Genomic DNA, 17,033 nt, shown 5'->3' on the forward strand with positions numbered 1-17,033 from the left:
GAGAACAACATGTCTGCACTCTCTGATACCCAGCTGCAGAGAGAGAATAACTCCACCCATGTACATCCAGTACAGGGTCATGTGACACTCTGAGCTAACATCCGGTGCTCAGTGCACATAATAGACTGTCCCTTCTTCCCACGGTACAGTCCCAAAACATCAACATCCTGTTTGGCTTTCCAGCCATCTGGAGCACTCAGCAGCATTGCTCCTTTTTCGTAACAGAAACCATGGATTGTTTTCTAGCTGCTCAGGACTTGGCAGCTTGATGAATGTCTGAGGCCAAGAAACAACAACCCCCAAAACCCCTATGGTTAAGGAATAGTGTTGCATTCTTACATAGTGCCAAGCCATGGTTAAAACAAATCAAGGTTCATAAGCTAAGGGCTTCATATTGTAAACAAACCATTGTTAAGCTGCTGTGCATGATTTATACATAACACTTAATACAAAAAATTGTTCAATAAACCTTAGCATAAAGTGCGAGCCAGATGGTTTTATTATATCAGCATTTCCCAAACATTTGATACTGTGTTAATTTTTCTTCTGGAATAAATGGAGGCCATCTCACATTCAAAAAGATTAAATACCAGCTCCCAGGATGATGAGCACACATTCTCCTTACAATGGCAGGCTTTTGTTGGCATCAGTCTGTCTCGGGAGCCAACAGAGTAGTGCCTTTGGGGATGAGGTCAAGCTGTTGGACGGTTTCAGCACCTACAGTAGCTGTAGAGACCAATGTGGTAAATACATGTTTTGTTGCAGCTGGGGCAGATGAAGGTAACAAGTTGTGCTGTTGGCTTGAGTAATATTGTATTCCAGCATTTTGCCCTCCCATTTGTCCAGAGTCAGGACCCCAGGATGGAAGAACGATTGCTGGGCAATGGTGTTTGGGGGCCTGTCGGAGCAAAGCAAAAGCAGATAACATACACAGAAGTCAAGGCATGCCAGAAACTGTGGCTGCTGTACAATTTATTCAGAAGTCAAAGAATAAAATCGCTTCGTTATGTGTTTCAGAAAATATTGGCAGCTTGACATAACAAATAGAAGGGTACATAATGAACAGCCATCCCAAACTTTAGCCAAAGGTTCATAAGAAAAAACTAAGCACTACAATATAACCAATGAGAAGCTGCGTTATTGATTTGTTGATAAGACTTTGTCATTACGGAGATGGTTCCAAAGTATAATGACCTTTAGGCAGGCCATGGCATGAAGACACTCCAACAGTGGCTCGGAAGCAAAGCTATTCTTTAGAGTTGTCCAAGGTAGTTTACAATCACATTGGTGGTGGAAATATTAAGTGCTTGAAAGCAGGTTTCTATACTGCTGGTGGTTTCAAACAAGAATATTCTGTGACTGGAGTCCAGAGAGCTTCTCTTCAAACACTAAAACAACCAGTATATCAGAATATTCTCCAGTGGCCAAAACTGTGAAAGCTCAGCCAGTACAGGAAACGAGAATAATTAAAAGAGCTCTTTGGATCCCACTTTTTTAAAAAAATGGAAATGGCAATATAAGATAAGCTTACTGGAGTGTTTCATTCCAATATGAGCTAAGCCTAGAGGTGTGTTTCATTCATCCAAGTAAATATTTTAAAACATGTTTGTGTTGCCCTCTGTTTCCTCAATCATAGGCTCCTGGGTCAAATCCTATATTACATTTTCTTTGTGATTATACCAAAGATCTCTTTTCCCTTCTCTACAAAGACTAGGATCTGTGTGGTAAAAACAACAATAGTATGGTGGCTTATTTTGTATGATGTACAAGAGATAATTCAGATTATGATTTAAAGATACACAATGCAACTGTGCATGGTTTACTCAGAAGCAAGTCCCTCTGGGTTCAATGGGGTTTATTTCCAGATTAAGTGCATAGGAACGCAACCTAAATTGCTTCCTGATTATGGCAATAAATATTAAGTGCAGACACTAAAGGGTTATTTCCATAACATTAGATCAATGTCAGGAAGTAAAACTGATTGCAGCTGTTAATTTTTATAATTGTAAAATACCTCTCAACACTCCTGTTGATCAACAAAAACCACACCCTTATACATGTTTTTATTTACGTATAATAGATGCAGAATATGTTCTCGAATACCTTAGCAATATTTCTTGATAGAAAGAGAGGGCACCATGCAGCCAAAGCTAGACATTTAGAAGTCACACTGATTTTATTTTACTGGAAAATTTAATGGGGATTTGGCTTCACGTAAATTTGGCTGCCCATCCTTTGTGGCTTTAAGACAAGGATGAGGAAGCTGTGGAACTCTAGATGCTGTTGGATTACAACTCCCATCAGCCCTGCCCATTGGCACATGGTGGATGGGGCAGATGGGAACTGGAGTCCAACAAATCTGACGGGCTGCAGGTTCTCCATCCATACATCAGCAATCTCATTCTTCAAAGCAGTATTATCACCTCATTCCATCCCTAAACTTCTATCAGCCATGTTTAGGCTTTAGTTTAGGCCTTGATCTCAGCCCCATCATGGCAAACCAGGTTATGATCTTCCCTCCAGTGTGCTCCTCTTTTCTCTGCTACGAGCTTGACAAAGTCAGCATGACTGGCATAGAGTTTCAGCTTTTCTCCAATGTCAACCCATTTCACTTTCCCAGCATCGTCTCCTGCTTCCAAGTGTAAGTTCTCCATTGCTTCACCTGTTATGCAAAGAGAGATTCTGGCATTTAGTTTTAACCTACAGCACAACCCATTAAATCCTCCACCAGGACTTCTACCCCATGACAGCTTCCATGGCAAAGCACATAACAGTTCTTTTCACCAAACACTCTTGTGACAGAAGTTCTCATACCTTCGGTAGATTTGACAGCCCTCCATGTCCCAAGGAATCAGGCTTGAACACAAAGGAAGGGTGATAGCTCAGTGGCAGAATGCATATTTTGCATGCAGGAGGTCCCAGGTTCCATCACTAACATCTTCAGTTCCCTATCTGAACAGCCACTGCAGTACTGAGCTAGATGAACCAATGGACTGGTTTGGTAAGCAGAAACATAGGGGGCTGCTTGAAACTTAAACCAACAAATGACAACAAAATGACATTTTTTGTGCAATGGTACCCATGTAAGCAACACTCCTGAGTCATCAGGAAACTTTTTTTGGTTTTTAGTGTTGAACTTAAAAAAAATAAAAATCTAGCATAACAATGCACAAGTAAGTGTGCCAACAAGTAGGTATTCAAGTATTACTTAAATTTCTCTTTCTGTCCTCCAATTTCCTATAGTCAAGAATGGGCAGAAAAAATGGTTAGCAACTGGAAAAATAATGATCATCCTTCCCGTCTTCTAACAGAGATGAGGAACTTGTGGTCCTCCAGTTGTTGGACTACAATTCCCATCATCCCTATCCACTGGCCATGCTGGCACATGCTGAGAATTGTAGTGCAGAACGGCTGAAGGCCCCTGGTTCCCCACCCTTGTTCCAACAACATGACAATGGGTGTGACCACAAAACAAGAAAGGCAGCACCCCTTACTCACCAGTTTCATCATGGTAGTTTACGGCTTCTGTCTCCATCCAAGCATTATCTGTGTTACGAGGATCATCCACATACCCTTTGTATACCTGGAAAGCCAAGATATAGGCTGACAACTGTCCTGTTTACCATTTGGGCTCTTGCCCAATTAAAGAAGTCTTAGGCAGCTAATCACGTGAGTTTGTCAACTAAATAAATCTGCAAAAATGTGCATTGGAGATGGGAAATTTAAAGAAAAAAATTTTGAATGATGCATGTTTAACTCACACCAGGTATCGTCTTGGAACAAGGGAAATGCCATTTAATGTATGCTTGCCACTGGCCGTTTTTAAAAGCACTTTTCTTTAAAATGTACTAAAAACGGGGTGGAGAGAATGTTGTACAGATTATTTTAATCAGTCCATTAAAGGTTGTTATACTTCCTGCTACCAAAATCTGCTTAATAAGAAGCTGCTACTCTTTGAAATGTAATTGAAAAGAGTTCCATCGACCTTCGCATGTAATATTTAATAGGCTTGCAAAATTATAACAGGAGCAGAGAGGGCACTCACCACAAAGTAATCTTGACTGAACAGCCTGTTCAGTTGTTTCTCCATTTCTTCCTTCTCAGCCTCAGTTTTCTGTAAGGAGTTCAAGGCCTCCTCACTAAATTCTCTCTTTAGTGCAGCCGACAATTTTTCCCCTGGGTCTACCATGCCCTAAAATAAAAGGTTGTCACTTGTTACAACTTCCTTCAGAGCCTGGATGCTTTCCCTTTGAGGCTAATCCCACCTTTGTAGGGGAGGGTGATTATCATTATAAAAACCACATCAAGGGGTGAGGCAGGAATGGTATGAAATATGATAGCGGCAGATGATAGTTTAAAAAATGAAAAACAATGGAGATATCTGATGACAGATCTCTTGACATGTCAGTTACGCCCTTAAGGTAAAGGTAAAGGGACCCCTGACCATTAGGTCCAGTAGTGACTGACTCTGGGGTTGCGGCACTCATCTCGCTTTCTTGGCCGAGGGAGCCGGCGTACAGCTTCCAGGTCACGTGGCCAGCATGACTAAGCCACTTCTGGCGAACCAGAGCAGCGCACAGAAACGCCGTTTACCTTCCCGCCAGAGCGGTACCTATTTATCTACTTGCACTTTGACGTGCTTTCGAACTGCTAGGTTGGCAGGAGCAGGGACCGAGCAATGGAAGCTCACCCCGTCACGGGGATTCAAACTGCTAACCTTCTGATCGGCAAGTCCTAGGCTCTGTGGTTTAACCCACAGCGCCACTCGCGTCCCAGTTATGCCCTTACTCACGGCCTTTCTGGGTGTAGCTCAGGGGTGAGGAACCTCAGGCGGGGGGTGGGGGTAATGCAGCTGTTCAGACCTCTCTATCTGGCACTCAGAACTTTCCCCACACTGCCACCACTCTCTGCAAGCCACAGCCCTCACTGGCTCTGCTTTAACCCATGTTTTTGCCTGGCTGGAATGTGCCCTTGAACTGTGACAGTACCTCTTGCTCATCTGGATGAAGGAATCATAGAATCATAGAGTTAGAAGGAACTCAAGAGTCATCTAGTCCAACCCCTTGCAATGCAGGAATCAATACAGAGGGGTACAGTGGTACCTCGGGTTAAGAACTTAATTCGTTCCAGAGGTCAGTTCTTAACCTGAAACTGTTCTTAACCTGAGGTACCACTTTAGCTAATGGGGCTTCCCGCTGCCGCCGTGCCGCTACCGCGCGATTTCTGTTCTCATCTTGAAGCAAAGTTCTTAACCCGAGGTACTATTTCTGGGTTAGCGGAGTCTGTAACCTGAAGCGTCTGTAACCTAAAACGTCTGTAACCTGAAGCATCTCTAACCCAAGGTACCACTGTACGTACAGGAGCTAGTGTGCGGCCCTCAGAAGGAAATGTGGCCCTCAGAATGAAAACGTTTCCCCTCTCCTGGTGAAGATTTTAATAATCCTTCAAATGCTCAGCAAGAAAGGGAGCTGTGACACACACACTGAGTCTTTTGGAGACCAGCACATTTTTGAAAACCGATTCTGTCAATTCTCTCTTCTCACCCCTGGAATGGCCCATTCCCCGCAGTCCTTCCTTTTGATTGCAATGAACTGCAAGATACTTTTGCCAGACGCTGGGTGAGCTACTTTATTGCCACTGCCGTCTCTCTTCCACCTGCAAAGAGTCACAGGGGGAAAAGAGATTAATCTGTGGTTCAGCTCAAGACATGCAGGAAAACGCCACTTCAGATGTAACATCAAACCATAGCTATGAGCCCAATGCCTGCATGCTTCCCACTCATACCACATGCTCAGATTCTCTGGCTTGCAATTTAGCTGCAAGACATGATTTGCTGCTACTTCTGAACCATGTTTCGCCGGATTTTGTTGCAGTTGCAAATGTAAGGCTTGCTGCTGAACTGGAAGTGAGGGAGGTAAACAGAAGAAATGAAGAGGAGAGTGTGTGAGCTTTGGGCTCATTCATACAGTTCCACAGTTTGGTATTCTGTCTGAACCCACCCAGAGCATTGGAATTGAAATGAATGTGAAAACCTTGGGTCTGCTCAGCAAGGATGCATTGTGGGGGCTCAGGCAACATAGCAATTGCTTCCATATAGTTTTTAAGTCATCTTAACGTAGAATTAGAAGCATATCATGATCAGCACTTTTAATATTTCCCATACTGACTTGAACGTAAAATATTCCCATTTGACATCATCTGGAATGATATTACTTACTTAGTTACAAGAGGATCTGCAGCATGATTTGGTCCCCAACGCCCCAAGAGACCTCGGCCCACTAATCCTGTCCTGCCTACAGGATTCCTGAAAAATAACAGAGCACAAACGAATGCCTGGATACGATCCAAAGACCCACACAACTGAAGTTCCACATAGCCAAAGAAGATTGCAGCTCATCTTTCTTGAACAGCAACGCCCCCTCTTAACCAAATGCCACTTAGCACACTACTTTTGAAACATGGAAGCCTTTCAAATGCAGTCTGTGATACAGAATTGGGAGCGGGATGGATCTGCTGTTCAAAGACCAAAACCCTACTGGGCATGTCTAGCCTCTTTGGTGCACCCAAAATAGGTCTTCGAAGCATATGTATTTTAAAAAAATATTTAACGAAACAGTGTTATGACAGCGTTATAGCAGGGGTTCCCAAACTGTGGTCTGTAGACCACCAGTGGTCTGTGAGCTTCATTCAAGTGGTCCGCGGCATGTCTACATTAAGTATTCATATTGATTTTTAATTGCATTTTAATCATTCATCTTATTTTTTGTTGTATTACAATGTAAGGGATAAAAATAGTATTATTATAAAATACTATGTAAGAAATAAAAGCAATTAAATACAGCATCTAGCACACTGCATTACAATTGCTACAATAGGCGGGGGGGCGGATGATTGGGAACAAATGGCTTACAGGGTATTCAAGATTTTGTTAGAGATGTTTTTCTTATATTCTCATTTTTTTAGAATGCATTTTAAAAGCATGTAATAGTTTCAGTGTTTTCTTTTTAAATGCTAAAGTCCTGAATATAATATTCTGAGGAATAAGAATGTATAATCTGGTTTACATGCCTAATGCACTATCAAGGAGTTTACATTAAATACACAGTTAAGAAAAACATTATCAAGAACAGCTCATGGAGCTATGAAACAGCATGAGATAAACCTTTTCTTCCTGCTTCATTCTTTACACTTGGGCCACATAACAACCATTACTTTGCCTTTCACATAATAGCAATACTGGTTGAAGTTATGCTCTTTTAATTGTCTTTTAAACCCATGGTCCTAACGTCAATCAAGGCTTCAGAAAATAGCTTCAGAAGAGTTTTAGCTTGGAAACTTGCAAATATGTATTGGACACACATTTTAGCAGACAGGCAACCAGGATTCTGAACCAGTGAATCAGTGCTGACCTCTCAGGTTATTTCCACTAAGGTACGTGATCAGATCAAGACCTTCACTCACAGACTTTTGATGCATGCACAAGCACTAACACAGAATGTCAAATACCTGGGCCTCCCATTTTCCACGTGATAGAAACCATTCTGGCTCCTCCTCTCCACTTGCCCATCCTTCTCGTTGAACTTTGGAGAAAAGTTTTTCACCCTTTTCAAGAAAATAATAACAAAACTGAAATAAACAATTTAAAAACCCTTCAGTGTGCATTACCAGCATTACCAACATCCCAGTTTCTATGGAACTTATTTCCAACGTTAGCTGTATTCAGGATCCCAACTTGGCAGCCCAATCCTATCTGGTAAGATGTCCTTTACTGTAATCCTTTTGCCCTATCCTCAAACTGTCTATCAGATTCTTCAGTCTGTTTTCACATTACTGTGTGTGCTCTTTGGCTTGCTCATTTCATTTGTGCTTCTCTGTGATATCCATGTGCTTGGCATGAGTTTGTGTGCCAACTGTTAGAAAAAGTTTGTGGTGTGCAGGTATGTAGGGAATTGGACTTGTGTTGGGGTGCTCTTTTTGGGATGGCTGCAGGGCACATGCCATCTTTGTCTAGCCAGGACCTACCTGTTGCAATGATGCAGGGCTGACTTTCATTTTTTATTGCTTGACAGACAACTTAGTTAAAAGGCTGCATTTAAAGCTTAGCATGGACAGCCTAGAGATTCGTGTAGGTGGGAGAAGCATTCTGCTTTCAAGCGTGTGCACATCTGACCTATCTTTTTTATACAAAGGCTGTCTCCTTCTTTAGCCCTTACATAAAGAAGTTTGTAGCCCAAGGCCAGTGCTTGTTTGGCAACCATTTGGCAGCTGCTTGATCGCTGTCTCTTGATTTTCTCACACAGTCAGAGAGCGAGCGGTAAAACTTCTGCTTATTTAATGGTTCAAAAGAGTAAGTCATAATGACATCAATTTTGCACTAAACAAACAATGCTAATATTTGGCTTTTTTCAAATCATGCTTATTTTTAGCACTGATGCTACTAAAATCTGGAGACACTAGGTAGCTATGCTATATGAAAATGGCAAAGTTCTTCCCTGTGACACAGCCAAGTTACGTTGCTAGGCTCAGTTGTCACCCTGGCCTGCAAATAAGCCTTCAGTACATGCAGGACAATGCATGATAAACACCTTCATTATGTAAACCAAGAGAGGACTAGATTTATAACTTTACTTCTAGTAAAGTAAGACCCTCATGCTTCCATTTGTCACTTGGTGGTCTGGAATTAAGCTAGTAAATTTCCTTAAGGTTTTTAAACTGCTTTGAGGGTTGTTGTTTTTTACAACTAAGTGGTCTATACATTTTATGAAACAAAATAAATAAAAGGTGGTAGTTTAAAGCTACCAGTGTGGTATAGCAGATGGTGCTGGATGTGGACTCACGGCAACTGTTTAAATTCTCCCACAAGCATGCAATGGTTTTTATGAACTTACTTAAAAAATGTGTTTTCTACCTTCCAGAACCTCTGAAAAAGGGCATGGCACAATAAATATGTACAATATCAAATGCATGATAAAATTAAAGAATGCATCCTTTACTTTTGCATTTGTTGATTGTGAACAAGTCCTACAAATTTGTCAAGTGCTTAACTTGGCTACTGGTGGTAGCTTCTCCAATCCCACCACCCCATATCAAAATTAAACACTTTGGTTAATTTGTAGGATCTCAGCACAATTCCTCTGGAATTGTATTCATGCCTAGTAATATGTTTGCTATTACCGGACGAAATAAGATAAAGAAAGCACCTTATCCAAAGCTGCTGCTATATTTAAGTTTAGCTGCTAGTCAACAGCTGGAAGGATTAAGTGGCAGTGCCAACTCACCAAGCAGAAGGGAGGGCATCCCCCTTGAGCCTTCATTATTCCCTGCCACTCTCACCAAAGGTGTCATGGACTTTGAAGACGCTGGAACTCAGGACGAAAGGGAGAAACGTCCTAAGAGGAAGGCACGTTTGGCAAACTCTCACCATGATCACTTCCCACCCGGAAACCTATGTCCCCACTGTGGAAGGAGGTGTGGATCCAGAATAGGCCTCCACATTCACTTACGGACTCACTGTTAAGACCGTGTTCATGGAAGACAATCTTACTCGGCTACGAGTGATCGCCAAAGAAGGAAGAAGACGACTCCCTGCCACTGTCAGAAAGCATGTATGCATTAGCAGACCTCACATAAAATATTTGCTGCCCTTGATATAACTACAGTTAGAAGTGCAATGAACAGAGCTGGATTTTTACGTGTCAACGAGATTCCAAAATTTACCCTATAAGTGCCAAAATCTGTACAGCAAGCTATTTCCACAACGGTGAGCTTAAGCACTGCATATTCTAACTGCAGCATTTGTGGCTCCCTTAGTCCAAAATTTAAGTCCCATTTAAGTCTTGGGGTATAAATAACCTGAACTGGAACTGTATTGTTGCTTGTTAGCTGCCCTGAGCCCGCCCTTGGCTAGGGAGGGCGGGGTATAAATAAAAAAATTATTACTATTATCATTATTATTATTATTATTATTATTATTATTATTATTATTATTATTATTATTCAGCAGCCTCCCTGGAGAACTTAATAACTGAACACAACTCCTCTTCCAACAGTTTGTCTCTTATAACTAAGAACGAAGGCAATATATGGTCACATTCATAATATTATGCCCACCATTTACTTTTAGTCAAGCAAAAGCGAAGTCATTCTCAAAAACAAGCCCTCCCCTTTTACGGCACCCCATTAGTCAACCAACAATGCTCACCCAATTTCTGGATCTGCCCATTTAGGTCCTGCCAAAACAGATTGTGCTGTATATTCCACAGGGCTGTAATCCTCCCATTCAGTTGACCAATCCACCTTATCGTTGGGAACTCTGCTGCGCTCAATGTTTGATCCTGGATATGGGGAGGTCCTTGCTTTGTTATGCAAATTTTCTCTTGCATCTTTACAATTCGACATCTTAGCAGCCTTGCTGTGAAACCAACTTTCTGAAGATGGGCTGTAGAAAAATAGAAGGAGTTGCACACAAAGGGGAAAATAAACTTGATGTAATGCTGTGCGTTGCAGGATTGGGACATTTCATACATAGTAAATTGCATACAAACACCATCAATATCACAGCCATCCAGGAAAACTCCACATCTTGTGTGATTTAAGTGCTAAATAACCAACTGTTAAAAATGTGGGCCATCCAGGAGGATGGCCCAGTCTGTTGAAAATGAGATTCTTAATCTCAGGGTCATAGGCTCAAGGCCCAAATTGGGCAAAAGATTCCTGCATTGCAAGGGGGTTGGACTAGATGACCTTGCGGTCCCTTTCAACTCTGCAATTCTATAATTCTATGAAGGTGGAAATTTCCTTACACAAGCTGTTGACCTATCAACCAAACTGTAGTTTCATCACATTGTAAAAATAAAATATCTGATCTATGTAGAAAGCAGGAGTGTAATATTAGACCTTGGGACAAATACCTGTAGGCTAGATTCCTGGCTGCTTGAAATAGTGGGTAGAAGTAAGTGCAGGAAGAAGACTTAGCAGCAACAGCAGTTAAAGTCACAGTGAGAGAAACCACGGTAACCGTCCGGGCCAGGAAACCCCTTGCCATCCCATGCAGTAAGCTCAAAGAGAAATGCCCACCAGTTGTGGAGCAACCTGGAAAGTCAGGAAACCAAATAGAAAACATCTTAGCATAGTATGTGTTGATCCTTCTCGATTCCCCGCAAGACAAACTGACAATTCACTTCACAATTTATACTTTATACAAATTATGGGGCGGAAGGCAGGTATTGTTGCAAAAATTACGGTACATAAGACTTGCTACCTTTATTTTATGTAAACTCGCCCCCAAGATTCAGCTTGTGTGGCCGAAGATAAAACACATTTTTGCATTTTAATCTCCACAAGTATCGGTTGTTGCATTCTTTATCTAGGACAAGCCATTTTGCAAAATACACCAACGTATGAGATGAAATAAAACTGCACTGCAGTGCGATCCTATTTTTATTTTCACAGGAGTTAGTCCCACTGAGTTCAATGGGAGACTGCATCTTGGTTTTTGTGGCAATTAAAGAAACCATTCGGATTAGAAAGCACTGATTTAAATCCTTAACATTAGTCAACATTTTTCATTGACATATCACAGGGTTGGACTTTCATCCCCCCTCCCCCCACCCCAAAAAGTGTATTGCAGTTTTAATATAACTGTTAAATTGTGTTTACAACTAGGCAGAACACTTGCAATTATATTAGTAGGAGTACTTTATAGCTATAGGCATTGAATTATATTGTGACATTTTCATACTGGGTACCAGGGCAAGAAAACTTGTGCTTTTAACTGTTGAAGAGGAGAGGACATTCTAGCAAGTTTAGCTTTTTCTGCGCCTGCATTAAAGCTGTATCTGGCAACATTATACATCTGGCATCATAACCAGCAGGGTGCAGGTGGCAATATTCTTCTACACATGTATTGACGGTTCAGAAACATTTTATTACAGGATAAAACCCATAAACAAACAAGGCTGCTTTACTATATTCAGACAGGCTTGCTTTGACTAGCCAGTCAACAACTATTTGCATTTTTTTTTAAAGGATGTCTTATATTTTTGCATTGTAAAACACCCTGATATTCATAACATTGTAGCGTTCGAAGGATCCCAACACCCCATGGTCATTTAATTGAGCCTCCTGCAATGCTGAAATCATAATCAAAGAATCCCTGGTCGATGATGGTGGTCATCCAACCTCTTGTTTAAAAAAGCTCAATGGAGTTTTCCTAAGGTAAAGCTATTCCTAATGTTTAGTCAGAATCTCCCTTCTGGTGCATTTGAGTCCATATCATCATTACTGCTATATCTTTATATTTTCCCTGACTGAAGGCAGCTTACAAATAAAAAATAAGAACAGCTAAAAACATAGGGATTATTATTATTGTTATTATTATTAGGTGTTATAGAAACAGTTCTGTAAACAAATGTCCATTGAAGTAACTATCGTCATATATTTATTTACGCCCCACCTTTTTCCTTGACTGAAGGCAGCTTACCAAAAAAAAAGTTAAAAACATAGGGATCATTATTATTATTGGGTGGCATAGAAACAGTTCTATAAACAGAATAAATATCCATTGAAGTACCAGCCGAGGCATAAATATGTTTTGTTGTTTTATCTTTTTTGCTCTGAGGTGTTCAATTCTGATTTTTGTTTTACTATGAAGCGCTGTATATACATCTTAGGGAAATATGAAATTCCCCACTCAGGGCTGCCTCCTGTCAGGCGAGCCTACCTCGCAGGGTCGTCGTGTATTCAAACGAGGACTTTGCGCTTCAGAGGAAAGGGAAGGATAGATCAATGTGGGTTTAGATAAGAGCCGCTTGACATTACTTCCGCGTGTATAAGCGTCTCTGCATACATATTTCTAGAACGGAAATACAGATCGCATTTCATTTATTTTTGACATTCGCATTATCTATACAGAAAAAAAGCGCGGGAACTGGCGAGGGGGGGAGGGGACCGGCCTCCCCTCCCCCTCTCGCTCTCTCCTCAGCACTCACCCCCCGCAAAGCTTCCTCTCTTCAGCCCTTTTTTTCCTCCCAAGCCGCCTTTGCCCCCCGTCAGTCAAATCTCTGCTCCGTGATTGGCTGCGACGGGGACAAAAAAAGAATCACCGTCGCCGCCCTTACCCAATGGGCCACGTCCTTGTGTCTTTCATCCCGCCTCCCTCCACCCCTCAGGGAAATGCAGCCGGGGGATTAGCGGCGTCTCGTTCGCCCCGCCTACTCTGGATGGTCGATAGGGCAGCGCGGGTGGCGATGTGTTGACGTCGCCTGTCACCTTTCCTCGAAAAACAAAAACACAAAAACGGTTTACGTCACACGTCGCCCGTATTCTGATTGGGTTTCAGAGGAAGGAGAGGCGTCAGGGCCTTGCGAGGAGTCAGGCCTTTCCAACTGCCCTCTCGCCTTTCCACACATAGATGTAGAAGAAGTCTAGACTGACACGCCATGCAAGAGGTTGTGAATAAGCAATAAATTAATAGAGAACCGTGTAGGTCGGAACCCATGGAGGTTTCCCTACATTGCTGGGGGCTGGACTAGATATCCCTGTGGATCCCTTCCCGCTCTACAAAGCTACCCGAGAGCGGTTTGCCAAAAATTCATGTTTTGCGCTGCTCTACTTTTCCTACCTCTATGGTCCCTGTGACGAACGTGGCAAATCCTCTTAAAGGGATATCACCCCTGTTCCAGTTCACAGAGAACTGACACCACAGAGATAGGCAGCAGTAGAGTTACATTACCAGCAAAGGTGTCCGCGCTGACCAATGAGCAACGTTAGAATCATAGCATTGTTGGAAGCGTACGCAGGGTCATCTAGTCCAACCTCCTGCAATGCAGGAATTATATAAAATGCATTAAAGACCTTGCCCATAATTACCATAAAAACAATTTTTTTGTTGCTGCTGTTTTTGTTGCTCTTTCTATCGAAATTGTTCTTTATTTGTTTTTTTTATTATTTATTTACTTAAATATTTACATTTTTGTGATGCAGTGGCATAGATCAAAGTGGTTTACAACAGGATCAGATAAAATAAACTGCAGCAGTTCTGTAACAAAGAAGGTCATGCAGTTTAAGAGGAACTTTAGAAGCTGGGGATGGGGATAGCATTATAACCAGAGAAATTTACTCAATAATCCACAAGTCCATTCATAAGCACCCAGCCCACCACTTCATAGACAATGTGGAACATCACAGAGAATCATAGAACTGCAGAGTTGGAAGGGACCCCAAGGGTCATCTAGTCCAACCCCCTGCGATGCAGGAATTATATAAAATGCATTAAAAAACCTTGCCCATGATTACCATAAAAACAGCATGGCGCCAGCCCTTTTCTTAAAACCAGTTAGTTCCCGAAAGCCTGTTGGAACAAGAAAGTCTAAAGAGGGAGTTCTGAACTAGGAGCAGCCACCAAGAAGGCCCTGTCCTACATCTCTACCAAGCATGCCTGAGAGGGTGGTGGTGGGAGCAGGAGAAGGGATAGGAGCATAGTAACATGACTGGGGTTGGGGTGCTTTAACACTTGGTTGTTCCCCGCACTGATTCCTGCATTTCAAGGGGTTGGACTAGATGACCCTCAGGATCCCTTCCAACTCTATGATTCTATCGTGCTAGAATTGAGAATTTTACTTAAGGCTTTCGCTTTAAACCTGCTTCTAATCAACTGGCTATTTGTTCTGCTAAGCCAGTAAAACATTTCCAGATGCTTTCTAGGATCTTTTCCTACCCTTGAGGGAAATTATCCTAACCACCCAGCTCATCCCTTAGCCAAGACCTACCCAAACCCTCTTTCTGACAGCTGATCTGTCAGGTTCTGTCTTTTAATTCTCCACTCCCTCCTGATCCGTCAACCCTGATGGGATACAGCATCTCCAGGAGGGGTAACCCTAGCTCTCTGTCACTGGGCCTGCAGAGAGCATCAACCCTGTAAGGTAGGTTAAAAGGTAGCGACTATATTTCAAGTTTGGGAAAGAAACAAAGACCTATTGGAAAAGAAAACCCCTTGATGGATTTCACCAATAGAAGTTTTAACCATCAAAAAAGTCAACATGGAAGGGGAAAAAAGCTACTTTTGAAGAACTAACCAAAAAGACAGATCAAGGTATAAAACTCAAGCCGTATGAGGAGGTAGAGAGTTTATTTACAGGGTGGTTACAGTATCACCAAGTTAATGATTTACTAAAAGAAGATAAAAGGAAAAAGGGATTTGAGGATAAGAAATCTAAATTCAATATCGATATTCTAGAAGGTAAAAATAAAGTACTATCAAAACCATACCATTTATTATTGGATTGGTATATGAAAGATGAAGAGATAAAGGAAGCCATGGTTAAATGGGCTATCGATTTTGGCCATAATATCGCGTTTGATACGTGGCAAGAACTATGGAATATAAACATGAAATTTACGGCTTGCACTGCCTTAAAGGAGAATTTGTGGGAAATGATCTACAGATGGCATCTAACGCCGGTAAAGCTAGCAAGGATGTATAGAACAAAAAATAAAAAATGTTGGAAGTGTAGAGAGGTGGAGGGGGACCTCTACCATATGTGGTGGACCTGTAGTAAAGTGAAGGGCTTTGGGGAATTAATCTATAACGAACTTAAAAAAAAATCTTTAAATATACTTTCCCAAAAAGACCTGAAGCTTTTCTACTGGGATTGATTGGAAAGGAAATTAAAAAAAAAAAAAGATAAAAACCTCTTTCTATATGCCACGACAGCAGCCAGAAATATGTTAGCTCAGAATTGGAAAACAGACATAATACCGAATATAATGGACTGGCAGGTTAAAATGATGCACTACGCAGAACAGGCCAGACTATCAGGAAAATTAAGAGATCAGGACAAGCAGAAGTTTCAAGAAAATTGGAGTAAATATTTGATGTATATAAGAAACAATTGTAAATCTCTGAAGACACTGGTAGGGTTGGAATAACTCTTACAGCGTGTAGTTGATAATATGATATATAAAGTACGTGACATTAGAATTTTATTTGATACTTACCAAAGAAATGGAGGGAACTCAGAGGAACGATAGAGCCTAAGTTAAATATGTAAGCTATATATGTGTATTTATGAATGTATGTAAGTTTACTGAAAATCAATAAAAACTTAATTTGCAAAAAAAAAAAAGGTAGCGACTACCCCAGGGGGAGAACCATGCATGGTGCCTTGAGCTCCCTGGAGGACAAAGAAACACTTTCATGTACTTTCCTTTGGACCTTTGAGCTTCTCTGTAAGCTGAGCCACCGCCACAATACTTTGTTTCTTCAGTAACCTGCAAGAAAGTGGCACACATACATACATGCTGATCTCAGTTTATATATTAAGCCATGTGGTAAGGGTGTAAAAAAAGTACAATGCATTAGGTAATTTTCAAAGTAATTTGTATGTTGAAAAGTGCTGCAGAACTGCAAATAGTTCTGCAACCTTTGAGATGACATTGTTAAAAAGGGTTTTTTAAAAACAACAACAACAACTGTGGCATCGTGAACACAAGTGAGTGAAAGTGAGGCAAATATAGAGAGGATTTCTGCCTCTGTAGACCAAGGTTCAGTCACTATTTCTCAGCCTAGCCAACTTCACAGCATTGTTGTGAGAGGAAATTGAGGAAAGGGAGAACCATGTATGGTGCCCTGAACGCTGAAATGAGGCTGCATTTTAATGTTGTATTTTAATCTTGTTTTTAAGTTGTATTTTAATCAATTGTCTTTTATCCCTGGTGTTAGCCGCCCTGAGCCCGGTCTTGGCTGGGGAGGGCAGGGTATAAATAATTTTTATTATTATTATTACACAACTAAATATAAAACCCACAAACAACTAAGATCTGTGACCATCTGCAATCTAGTTTCACGAGCAGGTTTGCTTACAATAGTGTGCAATATATCATCACACTGGTTAATTGCTAATATAAAAATTGGATCCTTATAAGCAACTGGGTGCGGTTCCCCCCCCCCTTGTTCATCACTATTAAACACACACACACACACACACACACACACACACACACAGACACACACACACACAGAGCTTAGTAAATAA

The 17,033-nt window shown here is 41.4% G+C and overlaps 1 protein-coding gene across 5 annotated transcripts in view; it reads right to left on the reverse strand.

Moving 5' to 3' along the window:
* Positions 1 to 13,352, reverse strand: part of NUDT9 (nudix hydrolase 9) — a 37,227-nt gene extending 23,875 nt beyond the window's left edge. Inside the window, exons 1-9 of one of the 5 annotated variants that reach the window (XR_014538441.1) lie at positions 12,990 to 13,076; positions 10,911 to 11,091; positions 10,202 to 10,438; positions 7,507 to 7,602; positions 6,218 to 6,304; positions 5,544 to 5,655; positions 4,046 to 4,192; positions 3,499 to 3,583; positions 1,123 to 2,662 (exon numbers count right to left, since the gene is read on the reverse strand). Coding sequence is in view for 4 of the 5 variants with exons in the window: in XM_083571645.1 (XP_083427771.1) it covers positions 2,469 to 2,662; positions 3,499 to 3,583; positions 4,046 to 4,192; positions 5,544 to 5,655; positions 6,218 to 6,304; positions 7,507 to 7,602; positions 10,202 to 10,438; positions 10,911 to 11,044 (1,092 nt within the window). In the remaining variant the exon portion in view is untranslated. Of the gene's footprint in view, positions 1 to 476; positions 2,663 to 3,498; positions 3,584 to 4,045; positions 4,193 to 5,543; positions 5,656 to 6,217; positions 6,305 to 7,506; positions 7,603 to 10,201; positions 10,439 to 10,910; positions 11,092 to 12,721; positions 13,083 to 13,118 lie in introns of those variants that run through there. The other 4 variants (XM_083571645.1, XM_083571644.1, XM_083571643.1 and 1 more) reach the window with 4 other exon arrangements.
* Between the last annotated feature and the right edge of the window lie 3,681 nt (positions 13,353 to 17,033).

Source organism: Podarcis filfolensis (assembly GCF_964270895.1).
Source record: "Podarcis filfolensis genome assembly, chromosome: 9".
Classification (NCBI taxonomy): Eukaryota; Metazoa; Chordata; class Lepidosauria; order Squamata; family Lacertidae; genus Podarcis; species Podarcis filfolensis.